General features: G+C 46.3%; 1 protein-coding gene across 1 annotated transcript in view; it reads left to right on the forward strand.

The window, feature by feature from the left end:
* apoba (apolipoprotein Ba) overlaps positions 1 to 19,883 on the forward strand; it is a gene marked incomplete at both ends in the record, with an annotated part of 92,024 nt that overhangs the window by 14,387 nt on the left and 57,754 nt on the right. The window contains 6 exon segments of the mRNA XM_083923724.1: positions 8,108 to 8,255; positions 8,542 to 8,694; positions 11,162 to 11,286; positions 11,370 to 11,446; positions 11,555 to 12,011; positions 12,135 to 12,279. Coding sequence (XP_083779850.1) covers positions 8,108 to 8,255; positions 8,542 to 8,694; positions 11,162 to 11,286; positions 11,370 to 11,446; positions 11,555 to 12,011; positions 12,135 to 12,279 — 1,105 coding nt within the window.

Raw genomic sequence — 19,883 nt, forward strand, 5'->3', positions numbered from 1 at the left:
TAGCAGAACTGCTTTATGTCTCATCTTAGTTGTAATATTTAGCTCATGTCATTTTTCTATCAGAGGCCATAATGCATCATGTTTCTTCCTTAGTTGTACAGAAAGGTCAGAAATTATTCTGTTCTTACTGGCCATTGGCTGGGTCTCCTTCGATGGTTGGTTTCCTTTGCTTGTTTTGAAGGCTTTCAGAATTTGTAACTTTGTTTTTTAAGTGCTGGACCTGGAATATTATGCCTCACGGATTGCATGCTTTATGATGAAGTGGGACGAGTCGGTGTGCCTTCTCGATATCCGTCTCCTGTAGTGTTAAACCCCATTCAGCATTATTAGGTCCACCAAAAAAGTCCAACTTTCACCAAATTTCTCATACATGACCAGATTCCTGGCCTAAACACACCTGCATCTCAATATTGACTCAAAGTCATAGTGGCCCCTATTGGCATTAAATTACAGCCCCTCTCCCAGGATTGACATAAAATTCTGAAAACCGGTAAGCATATATAACTCATCCAGATGTACAAAAAAACCTCATGGAGCAATATGCTAAAGTCAACAGGAAGTCGCTCTAACTTCAGTATACATTGTCCAAACTGCATCAAATGTGTCCAAACTGCATCAAATGTTCCAGACATGATGAGAGTCAAGGCCTGAAGACAACCACATGCCAATATGTGCGCGACACAGGGGACACAGGAAACGCTGCAAGACTTGCGATAGATAGATAGCCCGCCACCCGGTGTCCCGCGGTCAGATAAAAGCACAGCCGCGCCCACTGGGATCCGGCCGGCTCTTCTGACGTGCTTCGGGTGCGAGGGCCCATTCATTGCCGCTTGCAGCTTTAATTATCATGTTATTATAGATAGTGCCACGTTTTGCACGTGTCTTTAGAACAGAATAGAATAGCCTTTATTGTCATTGCATTTGCATACAACAGAATTGGAGTGCTACTCCCCCATGGTACATTTTTAGAAAAATAATATATAATAAAACAATAAGCAAAGTATAATATAAGCAATAAACACACAATATAGTATAAACAATATAATAATGTGAACGGTATGGGGGACAGTGTAAACAGATGGGGAACAGTATAAACAGATGGGGAACAGTATAAACAGATGGGGAACAGTATAAACAGATGGGGAACAGTATAAACAGAAACTATACTAAAATAAAATATGTATATTTATGGTGGAGCATGTTATTGCACAATAGTTTTAAAGTGGCTTTTTCAGTTTAAAGTGGCTTTGTTAAGTTATTTAGATTCTAAATTTTAAATGTGATCAATGTGATCAGTATTTGTTACATTTGAGGTAGTTTGTTTTGTTGTTTTATTTTTTGTTATTGACTGATGTGATAGCTCTAGAAAAGAAGCTATCTCTGAGTCTGTTTGTCCGTAATTTTTGTGACCTATAGCGTCGGCCTGAGGGTAACAGGTCAAACAGGTGGTTGCTGGGGTGAAAGGAGTCCTTGATAATGTTTTCAGCTCTGCTGAGGTAGCGAGAGCTGGCAATGTCCTCCAGGCTGGGCAGGGGGCAACCAGTGATTTTCTGGGCTGTGTTGATGACCCTCTGTAGCGCCTTCCTGTCTGCGGCTGAGCACCCTGCATACCACGCTGTAATGCAGTACGTCAGGATGCTCTCTATGGCGGCTCTGTAGAACATCACCAGCAGCTTCTCCTCCAGGTTATTTCTCCTGAGCACCCTCAGGAAGTGGAGACGCTGCTGGGCTTTCTTAACCACCGCTGTGGTGTTTGCAGTCCAGGAGAGGTCATCGGCCATCTGCACACCCAGGAACCTGATGGAGTGGACCCTTTCCACACAGTCCCCGTAGATGTAAAGGGGGGCTGGGTCCGCTCTGCCCTTCCTGAAGTCCAGTACCAGTTCTTTTGTTTTTGTGGTGTTCAGTTGGAGGTTGTTTACTGAACACCACGTCGTCAGTCTGTTTACCTCGTCCCTGTAGTCAGACTCTTCCCCCCCTGAGATGAGCCCGACCACTGTGGTGTCGTCGGCAAACTTGATGAAGGTGTTTGAGAGATGGGTCGGGGAGCAGTCGTGTGTGTATAGGGTGAATAGAAGGGGACTCAATACACATCCCTGTGGAGAGCCTGTGCTGAGGGTGATCGCGGTGGAGATGTGAGGGCCAAGGCTGACAGACTGTGGTCGGTTTGTCAGGAAGTCTTTAATCCAGTGGCAGATGGGGGTGGAGAGGCCCAGGTGAGAGAGTTTCACCACCACGATCTCTGGGATGAATGCTGAGCTGAAGTCCAGGAAGAGCATCCTCACGTAGCTCCCCCTGTGCTCCAGGTGGCTCAGCGCGGTGTGGAGTGCTGTGTTGATGGCGTCCTCGGTGGATCTGTTTGCCCTGTAGGCAAACTGATGGGGATCCAGAGTGGGAGGCAGACAGGCCCTGATGTGCTGAGAGACCAGTCTTTCAAAGCACTTCATGACTACAGGCGTAAGTGCAATGGGTCTGTAGTCATTGGGGCTGTCCACTGCTGTCTTCTTGGGGACGGGGATGATTGTGGAGGCTTTGAGGCAGGGTAGTATGGTGGCCTGTGCCAGGGACTGGTTAAAAATCCTTGTGAAGACTCCAGTCAGTTGGTCAGCGCACGCTCTGAGCACCTTGCCAGGTACTCCGTCGGGGCCGGCCGCCTTCCTGGGGTTCACTGTCCTCAGTACTCGTTCCACTTCATGTTCCTGAAATGACAGTGTGGCGGTGCTGGAGGGAGGTGGGAGTGGTGTGGCTGCTGAGGACCTGTCTGTCTCGAAGCGGGCAAAGAAGAGATTGAGCTCCTCTACCAGCGAGGCGTCAGTCCTAGCAGTCCCCTGGTTGTTGCTTCTGTAGTTTGTTATGTGATTTATTCCCTGCCACATCTTTCTGGGGTCATTCACAGCGAAGTGGTCTTCAATCTTCCTCTTAGAGCGTGATCACACTATCCTTTTGGCCGCGGCCAAAACCGGTTTTTCAGCTAAAGTCTAGTACCTTTAAGTAGTGTGAGCACACCCGCTCCGCGCTCAACTGGGGCCAGCTGGCCCTCCACGGCCCGCTTGAAAGAGGTGGGCTTTAGCGGAGCCGTTTGCACATGTACGAGCACGAGCGTGCGCACGTGTACGAGCACGAGCACGAGCCCTACGGCAGCAGTGTTATGTCCGCCTGTTTGGACATGTAAATAGAAGGACGGACCATGCGCGGACATTTAACAACAACAACAATGGTGGTGAAAGGTTCACGTTGTGTTTACTGCAGATTTGGTCGGATGAAAATATTCAAAAACAGTCGACAAGACGCACAAAAACTCCAAGGTCTATGGAAAGATTTGTAAACAAAGCAACACACACGCGATCAATGCGTGTGACGTGTTACGGCGTGATGGCGTATGGACAGCAAGAAGCATTGGCCGTGGCCCAGGTAGTGTGAGTACAAACGGGGCTGGGGCGCGGGGGGAGAGGGAGGGGGGACAAGTACCCTAAAGTCCGGGTCGTGGTCCGGGAGGACAGTGTGATCACGCCCTTAAAAGCCGCCTTGGCCTCCCTGATGCCTCTTTTCAGGTCTGACCTGGCCGCGCTGTACAGGGCCCTGTCCCCTGACTTGAAGGCGGTGTTGCGTTTTTTTAGGAGAGACTGGACTTCACTGTTCATCCAGGGCTTCTGGTTCGGAAAGACCCTGACCCTTTTTTCGACGGTGACGTTGCCGACACAGTTCTTGATGTAGGAGAGCACAGTGTCAGTGTGCTCCTGGAGGTTATGGCTAAAGGACATATCCCATACTGTCCTTGAGAAACAGTCCTGCAGCTGAGAGAGGGCTCCCTCAGGCCACGTTTTTATTGTCTTTGTTAGTGGCTTTGTATTCCTCAGCAGGGTGGTGTAGGTGGGGGTGAGGGACATGCTGAGATGGTCAGATCCAGCAAGATGGGGGAGGGGTGTCGCTCTGTAGGCATGTTTGATGTTGGAGTAAACATGGTCCAAAGTATTTTCCCCTCTGGTGGCAAAATTCACGTATTGTACGAATTTTGGGAGTACAGTCCTTAAACACGCTTGATTGAAGTCACCGGCAACGGTAAAGACCCTGTCCGGGTGGGCGAGCTGCTGTTTGTTTATGGTAGCAAGCAGGAGGCTGAGGGCCGTGCTAACGTTAGCATCCGGTCTTTAGATACCCTTTGTCATGATTTGGCACTACAAGTAAAATTGTTTTGAATTTAATTTAATTGGCATTCACATGACTGTTATGAACTTTGAGAATGCAAATATTCGAGTTTAACTTAAATCTTTCCGGTATATTGCACCTATACTGAGATTATTTTTTAAGGCGTTTAGAGCTTGTAGAGGCTGGAAATGACATTTCAATGTCTGAATAGGCCAAATGCCATAGAAAAGAGAATCCAAACACATATTCTTCATATTTATGCTACTTTACGGTTCATCAGCTGGGGACCACTACTCATCAACGTTTCGCTCCTTTAACCCCAGTACGTCTCGTTGTGGCGGAGCGATGGCAGGGATCTCTCCCTGCCACCCCCTGCTGATGCCCTAGGTATTTGCCCCCCAACCCTTCTGCTTCCTCCTTAGCCACAGCCAGAAGCTGCCTTTCTCCGCCTCCTCTGCCAGCTCTCTCATGGCTGTCCGATGGCTCGCTCCTGTGCATCCCATGTCGCGGAGTAGGCGAGCAGTTGAGGAACCTACGAAACCCCTACACCCCACTTCCACAGGGAAGATAACAGCTCTCCAGCCCGCCTCCCTGCACTCTGCCGCCAGATCAGAGTACTTGGCTCCCTTCCGCTCATAAGCAGCCTCCATACCTCCCTCCCATGGTACAGAGAGTTCGACCAGGAGGACTGTCTTGCAAGCCTCTGACCACATGACGAGGTCCGGCCGCAGGGATGTTTCCACAATCTCCCTGGGGAACTGGAGCTGCTTTCCCAAGGTCCCCATGGTCCACTCACTTCTCGGTGAGAGGAGCCTTGCTGTATCTTATGGCGGGAGGCTCTGACATTCTCTCCAGCCCTCGCAAACTGGACGGGATGTCGTCCTTGAGCGGAAGGTCCGCTGTTTGCCTCCTTTCTGCATGACTCTGACACCTCTGCCAGCTTCTTCAGAACTTGGCCACCAAGGCCTGCTCGACCCCTGTTCGACTCTGCCGACCACCTCGCGGTGCTTCAACCTGCCAATTGCCATGTCGACCTCTTCTTGGGCTTTCCACTTTCTTCGCGTTCTTATCTGGGTGCCCGCTGCTCTTACAAGCTGGTCAGTGGATTCCCTCAGCTCCAGCACCATCCGACCCTGCTCTTGCTTGTATCCCACACTGATGGATTGCAGTGGTAGTTGTAGCGTGTTCCTACCAAAGAGGCCTACCTCCGAGAGGCATCTTGGTAGCCCCAGCCACTTCCTGATGAACAAGTTCAGTGGCCACATCACCCTTTGGTACAGTATGTACTGGTAACACCAAACTTTGTTCTTTCCAGGGAGTTGGCTTTGATTGATCTTAGCCAGGCCATCTGCGAGCTGCTTCCTCACAGTCTCCCCCATCTGCCTGTCAGAGAGCTCTGCTGAGTAGGTGCGACCCAGGCTACGAACAGGTCGATCTGCCAGCAATGGGATATTCTCACCACCTGCGACAAAGATGGTGTTGTCGTTTCTGACTCCTTTCCTGGTCGACAGACTGCGTGACTTTGGGGGGTTTGATCTTCATCCTTGCCCAGCCCACAAGCTCGTCGATCCTCTTCAGCTGTCTTGTTGTGCATGCTGCTGTCTGGAGTATGGTGGTGATATGGTCCATGTGGCCTCTCACTGCTGGTAGCCTTTTTCCTGACAACAGTTTCACTCCTCCGACCATCTTCCTAGCCCCTATGAGGCTGATCTCGAAGGCTGCGACGAACAGGATGGGCGAGATTGAGCATCCCATGGCAATGCCTACTTCCAGCTGTTGCCAGCCTGTTGTGAAGTCCTGATGGGTGCTGCACATCTGGAGGTCTCCAAAGTACTTGGCCACCAGGGCTCTTATACAGACTGAGACATGGAAGAAGTCCAAGGCGAACTCGATGAGTTGGTGGGGGACTGACCCATATGCGTTGGCAAGGTCGAGCCACACAACATGCCGGTCACCTCTCTCTCTTTTCGCCCTTTGGATCTGCTCCCATATGACTGCAGAGTGTTCCGTACACCCTGGAAAGCCTGGCACACCTGCCTTCTGGCAGCTGGTGTCGATGTACCTGTTTCCTGTGAGGTAGCTGGTCAACCTCTTGGCCAGGATGGAGAAGAAGATCTTCCCTTCGACATTCAGGAGGGCGATAAACTGGCCAATCGTACTGGACTTCTGCTCCTTTGGAATGAAAACTGTGACAGCTCTTTGCCACTCTAAAGGGATGACTTGTTTTTTCCAGGCCACTCTCAGCAGATTCCAGAGGTGTCTCAGGACCCCTGGGCAGTACTTGTAGAGCTTGTATGGTATCCCGTTAGGACCTGTGGCTGAGGCTGCTCTTGCCTTCCGGACCACCTCTGCTACCTCACTGAGTTTGGGGAGGGCAGCATCAAAGAGTGAGGCTGGGGGAGCTGGGCGAGGAACATGACCAGGGGATCCCAGCGTTGACTTCGCTGGGTCACTGTACTGCTCCTTGATGTAGTTCTCCAGCTCAGACTTGGGAATCTCCAGCTTTCCACTTCTCTTGTCCTCTAGCAACTGTCTGGCATGCTTGAAGGGATTTTTGAAGAAGTTACTCCTCTCTTTCTCCTTCCACCTTCTGCGCTTGCGGATGAGTTCTGCCCTCCGTAGGCCGGCAAGATCTTTTCTCACCTCGTCCCACAGTGGCTTCAGGCCCTCCTTTTCCTCTCTGCTTGCCTTCCTCCACTGTTTTCGGAGTTGACGCCGCCTCTTCACCAACTGCTCAATCTCCCTCTCCCTCCTTCCCTTCTGCACTGGGCAGGCTCTCCACTTTTCAGCAGTTACTCCGAATCTGCCTCTGCATTCATCATACAAGATGTCTCCAAAACGGTTCAGCTTGGTTTCCACCTGGCAGCGCAGTGAATACTCCAGGATAAGGCTGAGGTCCTTGTCCAGCTTCTGCTAGACCGCAACTTTAGCTTTAGGCCATTTGACCATCTGCCTCCTTCCAGGCTCTTTCCTCTCTGTCCTCTTGCTTTTTTGTTGGGGTTGCTTTGTGTTCTGTGTGTGTCTTCGTCAGTGCCACTGACGGATTGGCGTCCATCAAGGGCCCTCCTGTGCCCTTCACCTGCCTTTCTGCAGCAACGGTGGATCCCTCAGCGCTGTGGTTTGTGACCTGGCTTTGGGTTCCTCTTGTCTGACCTGACCGGTTGCAGTGCAATGTTGCTGCTGGCCTCCCTCTTCACACTTCTTCCTTCCCTGGTGGATCCGCAAACCTCTGAAGGTGGTCAGATTCTCCCACCCACACCTGCATCTTCTAGTGATCCTAGAATCTTTGTCCGTGTCCATTCCAGTAGTTACCGGGAAATCCGTCTGTTTTGGCCCTTCTTCCACCCCGCCCTCGGAGGGCTATCGGGTTGTTTTTCCTTGTTCGTTTTTGAAGTAAGTTTAGGGTGTCCCTTTTATGGGACTAGTGGGTTAGGTAACTAGCCTTCCACTCCCGGTGCAGACTTTCCTGCAGTCATCCAGTCTTTCCTGGTTGTCCTCCAGACTTCCCTGGATGCCAACTGCCCTTTCACAGTAGTCACTGGATGCCTCCAGATTAAATATATATAAAGATACAGGTGATGGTTTTATTGCTGGGCATTACTGCCTGACGCACCTCCTCCAGTGTCCTTTGAACAGGTGTGCCGTGACACCTCACTGAACACCTCTGTGTTACAATCTATTCCATGTTGACGTGTTTTTAGACCTTTCAGAGCTTGTAAAGGCCGGAAATGACATTTCATATATGAATAGGCAAAATGCCATAGAAAAGTGAATCCAACCACATATTCTTCATATTAATGCTACTTTGCAGATATATTACTGTGAAATTTGTATTACAATGCTTAAACAGAAGTTACAGTCTAGTCCATGCAGACATGTTTTTAGGCGTTTCAGAGCTTGTAAAGGCTGGAAATGACATTTGTGTATATAGGCCAATAGTCTGCCTTCCCTCCACATCCAGGTACCCTCTGAAGTTCACTGTGGAGGAAGTCACCAGTGTCCAGCTTTATCCCGAGACAGATGAGCCAGTTAACATCCTTAACATTAAAAGAGGAATTCTTTCAGCACTTATGGTGCCCATCGTGGAGGATAAAGAGAATAGCCTCATGGTTGGTATCTTCTCACAACCCGAAGTGGCCTCTCTAAAAATCTACCAGAAACAGCTAATTATAGCATATTGTCTGTAGACAAAGACAAATTGAATAATCCCTGACGGTTAAACTCGGGAGTTGTAGCAGAAAATTACTGTACTATACATATATACTGTACATGGAGCAGTTGCAGAACATGAAAGATAATATGACAAAGGAATTTTAATGCACATAGAAATGATAATAAAGATGAAGTTCAAATACACTTGCACTTGGATGAGACTTTCTTCTTTTTCCTTTTCAGAGCACGGTTTATGGCCAGTGTTTAACAGGCTACCTGGTGCATGCCAGGAAGGATATCTACACAGACGTGACACTGTCCAGAGATCTATCCAAATGTGACCAGTTCTATGGCAGAGAACTAGTCAATAGCCATCTGGCCCTGCTGCAAAAACAGGTAAGCTCATGGTTCTAAGGTACCTGCCTCCATAGATTTTGACTGGATACTGTCTATAATATACTGTTTTTATTAGGTTTATCTATTGTGTACAATGTCCTGATATTTCCAGGGAACCAGTTGAAAATATGAAAGAGTATATTCAGTTGTATTTTTTAAGTTTATATACATTTTTTAGCCCAACAGTGGAAATCAAAATTAGAACATAACACTTTTGTTGAAGTGCCTTGGTTATTTAAAAAAAACATGCTAGTACAGCAGTGGTATAGCCACAGCGGAAGTTCTATTAAATTCTGGACAGTAAAGAATAACAGTATTTCAGAATAAATCAAGTATTTATGAGTTGTTCTCTAATATTGATCTCCACTGTATAATATCCACTAACCTTAAATGGCATAGCAATATTTGAAAGAATTCATACTTTTTGTACATTTTTGTGAAGTCTCAAAGGTTGCTGTGGTCCTCCTTTTTTCTTTTTTTTTTTTTTTAAAGTTAAACGCTGTTAGATTTCCATCTATTTCATTTCCTTTTTAGTCCCTATCTACCAAAAAGTGAGATAAAACCATAGACTGTATAAAAAATAGATGTAGCCTCTCCGTCAAGGTTCTTTCTCTCAACTTGATGCAATCATATTCTTCTCTGGGAGCAGCAATCTTGTCAGATTTTGACTCCACCTCATTTCCTCTTACCAAAAAAGGGTGTTGATGTGCACTTGGGGGGATACATCTATCTGGCTGATTCATACCTGAGGTATAATGAATTAGCAACATTAGCACCACTGCCCAGGATCTAGGCTAACACAACACGTTACTTGATAAATGGGAATCAATGTTGAGATTTTTTTTCTGGGACCGGGAGGGAACGAGAGTCATTTTTTTTAAATTTCCTGTGTCCCTGCCAGAGATTACACCGGCTCCACGAGTCAAGTACAGGCACTCCTGTATCAGTTTAGTGGGAAACACATTGTCAAGTGCAGGCAGCCAGCAATTATGATCTATGACTTAAACTGATATTCAACACAGTAACATGCCCATAGACTGTAAAAGACCGAACCTCCTGGCCCGAATCCTCCCGGTGCTCCATATTAGCATCTAGTGTGTGTGCCATTGATAGTAGGCTGTATTGCAAGTCATTGTGCAAGTGTGGCTGCCTAACTAGCATAGCAAAGCTAACATGTTCTTAAACCATCTGTTGGTACAGCTGATCGAAGAGCAAACTGTCTTGTCACTTATGGTCACACTACCACACGAATGAACGCAGTCCAGGTCGAGATGACAGAGTTAGCATGCTAATCCTGACAACTAGACTCTGAGGCAAAGTAAGGGCCAGGGGCTAGCTGACACTCAAGAGGCTGTGCCCTTAATTATTCATAAACTTTAACCTCCAATAAAATAAAAACTAGCCTGGTACAAAGAAATTCACCCCCCTCAGTGTTGTCATGGAGATATGACCTAAGCAGACAGACTAGAATGTTTATTTTGTAACACGCCTTAAATATGTTTACTTGTGCTGTGAAAATGGCCTGTTTAACATGGGGGTCAATGAGAAACAGCTCTATTGTGGAGAACTGCAGTTTTTGGCACTTCCTTATTGGATCAACCAGGAAGTTGCTGTGGTGGGGGCTTGGTTAAAACAATGGCGAATGATCATATGACCCACTAATAAGAGCACCTGTTGCCTTTTTTGCAGAGTATTCCAATATCCGTGTCTGTGGCGACATCTGCGGGATAGATGTATATAAGCCGCCATGTTAGTAACGCTGCTGACAGTGGTTGGTCTGTTGGCCCGGATCGTCACTAACAGTTATGCTGCGTTCACTTGTAATCGGAAATCTGAAGTTCAAACTTCTGAGTCAGGCTATATATATTTTCTGAGTATTATAGGAAAACGTGTGTGTGTGTGTATGGATTTAAGAGGGGAATATATAGGGGATGGACTGGAAGTAGAGAGGTGAATGTGTTTAAGTTAACAAAAAGAGCAAAAAAAAGTCAACACACATAGTGACTGTGAACCTGACAAGATGGAGGCTCTGAAAGAACAGGCTCGCCTGCAGTCACATCTTACCTCCGAAAGAGGTTGCTAGAAACAACGTATCTCAAATCTAATGGAGTACAAAACTTCGTTTTGGAAAGCGAAGTTGGCATACTTTGTTTCTGTTCTGTTTTAGACTTCAGTCTGTTTGTTTCTTTATGATTATTTGTGGTATTTTACATATTTTTAAAAAAATATTTTAGGATCCTCTGAATTGTGTCCTTGACCTGAATTGAAAACCTTTGTTTTTTGGCTTGTCTTATATATTTATGATATTAATACTGTTTTAATTAAATAGATTTCAACTTTAGTATACCCTGTCAAAAGTTGTCCTCATTTTCCTGCTCTATGTGCTCAATAAGCAAGTTCCTAACAATGTATAAGTAACAAAGTATACATTACAGTAACATTACCACACAAACATTTTTGTTTCCAGCATCACCGTATGTCTAAACTGATTACAAGCACTCAGGACTGCTACTACCAGTTTGATAACAAGGGAAAACACATCACAGCAGCAATGTGCACAGAAAAACACATCTACCTGCCATTTTCAAATGAGTAAGTCATCGTCTGAGTGCAGATTTTTTTTGTATATAGTGCACTGTTGTGCATTTTGCATCACCTTCTAATCTGCATTGCAGGGGCAATGGAATGTCATCTGTGGTGACCCAGCATCTCAACTTTCAAAGCTCCAAAAGAATTTACAACAAAGTATTTGGTGAGTGATCAGTCCAAGCATGTCTGCTGTGCCTGACGTGTATAGCTTTGGTTCACATTTCTTGGGGGGGGGGGAACTTTAAAATTAATGTGATTAATGTGTACAAAGATGTGAACCCCAGCCAGAGTAAGACATTCCACTTTGAAGACCCTGACGATAAAGCTCCTGTCCAAACAAAGGGTGCTGTCCTGAGCATCCTACAAGACCTTGTGGCTTTGGCAGGCACAGACCAGGGTCAGAAGAGGCCCAGCCTTTTCTTTAAACTGGTGTCCAACCTGCGCGTCCTGAGGAATGAGACCCTGAGCCAGACAGTCAATGAGATGTTGGATATGTCAGGCTGGCTCACCTGGCAGGCCCTGTTTCAGTGTGGAACCACAGAGTGCATAAGCGCCATCCTCCAGGCTATCAGGACCATTGATGGGCTGTCTCTAGAGGTGGATGCTTTATTCTATGGGTTGAGTCTACAGGCTAACCCTGATGCGACACGTGTCCGAGATATGCTAAGCATGGCTCAGTATAAACAGAGCAGGGCAATAATGTATGCTCTGGCCAACACAGTAAAGATGTAAGTTAAATACTATTTCTGGCCTTAAAAAATTATGACGCACAATGTTTTTTAAAAATTACTATAGATTTATTTTTATAGACTTAAAATGTAGAACAATATCTTCTCTGTGTCGGGCCACAGGTTCCATAAATCAGAGGTTACTCCAGTGGTCACAGATGTGTCAAAGTTCATGGAAACACTCTTAAATGACTGCTCGGGAGGAATCCTTGACGATAACTCTGACTTTTCCTCTGACCCCCAAGACGCTTCCTTCCTTGTACTGCGGGTAGGATTTAAAATTCCTTTATTATTACTTTTCAATTATACATGTATAAGTAAAATTATATGGTTTAATGCTCCTCAACATTGAAGCAGTAATATAAATAAAATTGTAATACAGTGCAATTAAATGGAATAATATAATTAGTAAATAATGTGCATATAGTTGGTGTGATATACGATATATGGTTCTGTGTGTGTGTGTGTGTGTGTGTGTGTGTGTGTGTGTGTGTGTGTGTGTGTGTGTGTGTGTGTGTGTGTGTGTGTGTGAGTCACAACAAGAAGGCAACAGGTCGTTAGTGTCCATTGTTCATGAGCCTGGTTGCCTGATGAAAAATACTGTCCCAAATTCTTCCAGGCCTTGAGGCTGGAAAAATATAATACTGCTTGACAGATGAAATAAATCATGTTTGGGGAAGCTGGGGTGGCTAGGGTCTCTACTAATCCTGTGTACTTAATGGACACACCATTCATTGAAAATATCCTGGACTGAAGGAAGTTTACATCCACTGATAATCTGGGCTCCCTGCATGACCCTCTGCAATGTCTTGCGGTTGAGGTTTTGTTGCAGTTTCCATACCGTGCAGTGATGCATCCAGTCAGGATGCTTGTGATTGAGCTTCTGTAGAAGGTCAGCGGGACCCCAACCCAAACATTTTCAGTCGCCCGAGGTGAAAGAGATGTCTTTTTCACCACACATCTGGTGAGGTCTTTTTTGACGTGAATGCGGAAGAGCTTGAAGCTGCTGTCTCTATTCACAGTAGATGTGTTAATAGTGTAATTCCGGCATAAAATCATCCCATGATCTTTTACGGCACAACCCCCGCTAGGTGCGAATGGCTCTTATTAGCACTTCAATGTCACACTCGTTTGGCCTGCTTAAATGACATAAACAACAATTGGATGAAACCACAAACTATGAGTAAAATCACCTGTGATTGGACAGCAAATCCCTCACTCATTGGTCAGCTTTGGGACATGTGGCTGTGTGCCCCTCCCATTTTTATGATAATAATAACGATACTAGTATTACTACCATTATTAATGATTATGATAATAATAATAATAATAATAATGATACTGCTACTATCCCCAAAGCAATTTCAGTCAAAAGCAACTGGACTTATTTGTCTAGGAAGACGTTTCTCTCATCCAAGAGGCTTAATCAATGCATGTACGCATCTGATGAGAGGTGAAACGTTTTGCTAGACAAATAACCAAGTCCAGTTGCTTTTGACTGAAATTGCTTTGGGGATAACGATGACCTGGATAAATGAGAACATTCACATGATACTACTACTACAATTACTACTAATAATAATAATACAACTAATGAAAATACTGCTACTACTTATTATCATTATTGCTATTATTAACTAGACCTGTCACAGTAGCAGTTTATTAAGAATAACAGAGACATAGGAAGGAACATTCTGAAATAGTAAAGCGTTAATTAAAAATAAAAATAGAAATCAAACCCTTTCCACTGTGTTCCCCTGGTCTTGGTCACACATTTTAACATTTAAATGAAGGGTCTCTTGGCTACTTCAGGGTCATATTATGTCGAGCTGGTCGCGCTAAGGGTGGCCCAATATGCAGCCTTCTGTGGTGGGTTGTCTCTAAAGCAAAACTGAACACAGTTCAGACAGCTCACGGATCCTGGAACAGCTGGAAACACAACAATATATTACTTGTGTTTCCAGCTGTTCCACTGTTCTGTGGTATTGTGTGTGCGTGTGTGCCACAATGTAAGTTTCATGTAAATCGGTTGATATTCGTCATTTTTCCTGTCGCCTCGGGCCAAGCTGGGTTCAACAGTGGTCACACCATATCTGTATACGTTAAATGGGGAATTCTCCAAAACTCCCTCTAGTTTGTTTTGTACCTCTGACAATGACCGTACTCCAAGGTTTGTCTTCTCCACCGACGACGACTGCTTGGATTTTGAGTCCATAGTTAACGTTAATACTAAGATGGAATATTGTGTTGTTACACAAGACCTGTGTTTCAAGCTTCAGTCTATGGTTTCAAAAAATAAAACTGTAACTTCCTGTCGCCAGTAGGGGGCGCTATGACTGCGATTCAAAATTGTCCTACATATTTGTTCAGGACGGGTTTCTTATTCAACATATGAAGTTTGGAAAAGATCTGAACACTTGGTGTGCAGTTTCAGCAGTGTCTTTTGTCATGACGTTTCATTGAAATTTGTCTTGCTGCGTTAAACGACATCGCCCCATGTTCACAGTGAAGCATCATTCAAGTCTTAAGGCTCTCATCCCCACTTTTGAGAAGGATATTATGAACCAGTCAGGCAGAGGACATCATAGTATAAAACATGTAATTTCCTGTTACTAGCAGGGGGCGCTATGACTATAAGTGATTATTGTCACACAGATGTGTTAAGGCCGAGAGTCCAATCATGCCTGAGAAGTTTGGGACAGACTGGACAATGTATGTTCCACTTCCTGGATTATGGCATGGGGGTGAAATTTGAGGCCCCGCCACAGGCCAAAAACGCATATGCTCTGCAATTTAGCGTCGCCCATGTCTTGAAGGTTTACAGACCAACTTTGACGTCATTCCGTTGAAACCCCTAGGAGGAGTTCGTTAAAGGAAAGAGCAAAGGTTTTGGAAATTTTTAAAAAAAAATGACAAGTTCAAATCAAAATGGCGCACTTCCTGTTGTGTTTAGGGCATACCTCTAAGATGATATTTTTTGTGTCTCTGCATTGTTCACATGCCTACCAATTTTCAGACATGTAGGTGAAAGCGCATTGAGGGGCTCAACAATATTCAAGGGGGCGCTATCGAGCTAATTTGCCACGCCCAAGACTGACTCCTCTTTAGTCCTGTAGTTTAATCTGTATTTTTGACTTTACTTTACTTTCATTAGCTAACTCCCTCCTCTTTCAGTCTATTTTCATGCTTTGGCTCCTTTCGTTTTTCTTCCTTGTGTTTGCTGTTGGACACGCTGTTCATTTCCATGGTTTCTTACACTGGTTTCACTGCAGACGGCGCACAGCCAATGGGCGTATGAAACGGTATCACGTAGTATTACGGCACAGCATTCATCGGAAATGTATGAAATGCCTCATAATCTACATCACCGCCCAAACTGGTTAGTACGTTATTATTAACAGCCACCAAAATTAATTTTTACTGTTAATTTAGAACCTTGATTTCAATGCCCTGAACCGTTCACTGCTAGGCAGTGGCTCAAACAGAGTGTTTCCAGGGTGTGTGATGTCCCTGAGTATGTTGCTAGCGTACTTCCTCAGTCTGCATGCATATATGGTGTTGAGGTTACGGAGCTCCGGCCTGCTGATACGCTGGGCTGCCTTTACCACCCTATGCAGATCCTTGCACTCATCAGCTATGCAGCGGGCATACCACACAGCTATGTAGTTGGCCAGGATGCTCTCAATGACAGACCTGTAAAAGTTGAGCAACAGTATTTGTGGGAGCTGGGCCTTTTTTGGTTGTCTGTTCTCACCTGTGGTTGGCAGTTGGACAAAACAGAAAGGGGTGATGATGTATAAGCAAGAAGCAATTGGGCTGCTGCCTCGATCATTTGAATAATGTGAGTGCAGGCTGGGCCTTGGACGCGTGGGAGGAGGGAGGGGGGGCAATTACACCAAAGCTCTGCTTGAATCATCTGGGCTTAGTATGAGTGGACCCTTAGGGCGCACTCTAACTGTCCATCTGTACCGTGCCTAAGCACGCATCACGACTAAAGTGTAGTTTGTTTGACCAGTTTGAGGCGCAACCATACCGCACCCAGGCATGGCACGCTTGCCGACCGTGGCCTGGCTAGGAAAGGTAGACTTTAGTAAAGCAAGGATGCACATGTACGAGCACGAGCGTGCGCTCGTCAACATCCGATCTGAGCAGGGCATGAAATTGGCACCCGCCCACATGCCAAATGCGGGTAACTTTTGTGATTGGTGAAACTGTCAATCTACCTGCCCGTTGGCGAGTAGCCAATAAGACAACACAACTGAACAAGTGTTGTGTGTTGTTGACCAATCAGGGCTCCATTGATGCTGTCTTTTTATACTTGTGGTGCATGTGCTTAACTCCAGGTCAAACTACTCTGAGTTGATAAAACTAACGCAAATCAGCTGTTCTGGAACTGAAAACTCAGAGTTTCCTATCTCAGAGTAGATCAACTCAGAGTTCAGGGTTAGACTCAGAGTTTGTTGAACCTGCTTCTTGAAAGGGACCTCAGGTAGCCTATTGTTGCAAAGCAAGCCCCATTTTCTTGGACTTTCAAAATAAAAAACGAGAAGAATAGAATAGAATAGAATGATCCCAGTCTGGGATCATTAAAGTGAGATGACTGAGATGATTATTTTGTAACAGCAGTAGTGGGTCAGCAAATAGAACACTTTGTACATAACATACATAGAATCCAATATATACATAGTGTATATATACAGTGCACAGTGTGCTATAAACAATAATAATATACACAACAAAACAAAATATGCAAAATATGCTATAACAATAATAATATATACAACAAAACAGTAGAGAGACCAGAGTTCTCTGTTAGGCAGAGGTGAGAGAGTTATTATATACAGTAATGGATTGTGGCAGGAAAGATTTCCTGTATCTGCTGCTACGACAGCGAAGCTGAAGCAGCCTTCTGGAGAAGGTGCTCAGCTGTCTGACCAGTGTGAGTTGGAGAGGGTGGAGATGATTATCCATGATGGGTAACAGTTTTTTCAGTGTCCTCCTCTCCACCACAGCCTCAAGAGTGTCCTGTTTGCAGCCAATCACAGAGCCCGCCTTCCTGATCAGTTTGTTGAGTCTGTTGGTGTCGCTGGCTCCAATGCTGCTTCCCCAACAAACCACAGCAAAGCAAAGTACACTGGCCACCACAGACTGATAAAAGATCTCCAACATCTTGGTGCACATTTTGAAGGATCTCAGCTTCCTTAGGAAGTAAAGTCTTCTCATCCCCTTCTTGTAAACAGCTTCAGTGTTAGATATCCAGTCCAGTCTGTGGTTGATGGTAACACCCAAGTACTTGTAATCCTCCTCCGCCTCCACATCCCTTCCCAGAATGCACAGAGGTTGGAAAGCCGTCTTCCTCTTCTTCCTGAAATCTATCACCATCTCTCTGGTCTTGCTGATGTTCAGCCGCAGGTGATTCTGTCCAGTCCACTTTACAAAGTTGTCTACCAGTGTCCTGTACTCCTCCTCCTGTCCCTCACTTATACACCCAACAACAGCAGAGTAGTCAGAAAACTTTTGCAGGTGACATGACCCGGTGTTGTACTGAAAGTCAGTGGTGTATAAGGTGAATAGGAAAGGAGACAGTGCAGTCCCCTGTGGAGCTCCTGTATCACTAACCACCACATTAGACAGAACACTGCCCATACGGACAAACTGTGCCTGTCAGGTCGTCAGTAATCCAGGAGATCATTGTGTCGTCTGCTCCCATCACCCGCAGCTTCTCCCCCAGTAGCAGTGGCTGAATGGTGTTAAAAGCACTAGAGAAATCAAAGAATGTGATTCTCACAGTACCTCCTCCACCATCCAGGTGCCAATGGGCTCATTGCAGCAGGTAGATGACAGCGTCATCAACTCCCAAGTGGGGCTGGTAAGCAAATTGCAGAGGGTCTAGCAGGGCTCTCACCTGCGGCCTCAGGTTGGCCAAAACCAGTCTCTCCAGCACCTTCATGACGTAAGATGTGAGGGCCACTGGTCGATAGTCATTGAGGTCTGATGGTGTCGACTTCTTTGGAACAGGAACCAGGCAGGAAGTCTTCCAAAGCACTGGTATTCTCTCCTGACCAAGGCTCAGGTTGTAGAGGTGTTGTAGGACAGGAGATAGCTGGCTGGCACATGTCTTCTTAATCCTGATGCTGATACCGTCGGGGCCTGCAGCCTTATGCTGGTGGAGTCTCTCCAGTTGTCTCCTAACCTGGCCTGCAGTCACAGTCATGCAGGGGAGGCTGCTGGTGTCTTCAGTGGAGGACAAGGAGGTGAAGGTGGAGGAGGAGGAGGAGGAGGCAGAGGAGTCTTTACAGGTCCTCAACATATCCCTGAGTTCATGCTGCACTCTCCTCAGTTCTTCCCTGTCTCCAGACCTGAACGCCCTCTCCTTCTTGTTCAGTAGGGCTTTCAGGTCATTGGTGATCCACAGCTTATTATTAGGGAAGCGGCGTACAGTCCGGGATGGCATGGTGGTGTGTTCACAGAACCTGATGTATTCTGTGATGCAGTCGGTCCTGCTGTCCAGATCCTCAACAAGTGCATCCCAGTCTGTCGACTCAAAGCAGTCCTGTAGTGCATCAGCAGCCTCCTGAGTTCACCTTCTCACGCTCCTAGTGTGGACAGGCTGCCTCTGAACAAGGGGAATATACAAGGGTCAGCAGAACCAGGTTGTGGTCAGATCTTCCAAGAGGGGGGAGGGCTGTGGGACTGCATGCATCCTTAGCATTTGCATACAACAAATCCAGTGTGTTGCAGTCTCTGGTGGGGCAGTCAACATACTGGTGAAATGTTGGAAGGGTTTTATCCAGTGAGACATGATTAAAATCCCCAGTGATGACAATAAATGCATTAGGATGCAGCGTCTGTATCTGGGCAACAGCGGAGTGGGTGACATCACAGGCCAGCGCTGCATCAGCTGAAGGAGAAACGTACGCACAGATAATGATGGCGGACGTGAATTCCCATCCCCACAGTCAACAGTTCAATGTCCGGGGTACAGAGACGTTTCTTCATGTGAACATGTCCGGGATTACACCACCTCTCACTCACGTACAGTGCAATCCCTCCTCCTTTTTCTTTTCGCTGCTTGTCACGTCCCTGTCCGCCTGAACAGTGCTGCAGCCGGGAATCGCCACGCTGTGGTCCGGGATGTGTGAGTGAAGCCATGTCTCCGTGAAACACAACACACTGCACTCACGATATTCCCTCTGAGCCTTTATCAGTGCGGCGAGCTCGTCCATCCTGTTCCCCAGAGACCTCACGTTTCCGATGACGATCGCCGGTACAGCCGATCTGTGTCTCCTCCTCTTCATCCTCCGTTTCACTCCAGCTCTGCAGCCAAGTCGTCTCCTCGGCAGCTCCTTCAGGACCTCAGGTCTGGCTCCGGGCAGCAGTACAGGTTCACACAGCGCAATCAGCTGGCCGCGTGTGTAAACAATGCGCTCAGTGATGCGCTCCTGACCCTCCGTTGCTAGGCTTAGCAAAAACGTCACAAAAACATAACAAAAAGTGCCCTAAAAGTTCAAAAAAGAAAAAAAAAGAAAGCCGTTTGTCCTCTCCCGGTCTCCGGAGAAGAGCCGCCAAAAGTTCAGCGAAAACAAGAACACAAACACAACAAAAACTTTTTAAAAACTTTAAAACCCACCGGAGCTGCTGTTACAGGCTGCCACCTAGTACGGCGCCATAGCAACCACAATAGAATATTGCTGGCGTGAAGAGGCGGCTGGCTGCAACAAAACAAAAAGAGGATGATGAGGACGATTAAAAAATAAAATAAAAAAAGATAATACAAAGTGGAAAGGGATAGCAAGGTTCGCGACTGGCTTGTGTACTACGCCACAACAGAGGAGATGCACTGTCGGGAATGGCAAGTGGAGGAAGCAGAGG

Source organism: Echiichthys vipera (genome assembly GCF_963691815.1).
Source record: "Echiichthys vipera genome assembly, chromosome: 12".
Taxonomy (NCBI): Eukaryota; Metazoa; Chordata; class Actinopteri; order Perciformes; family Trachinidae; genus Echiichthys; species Echiichthys vipera.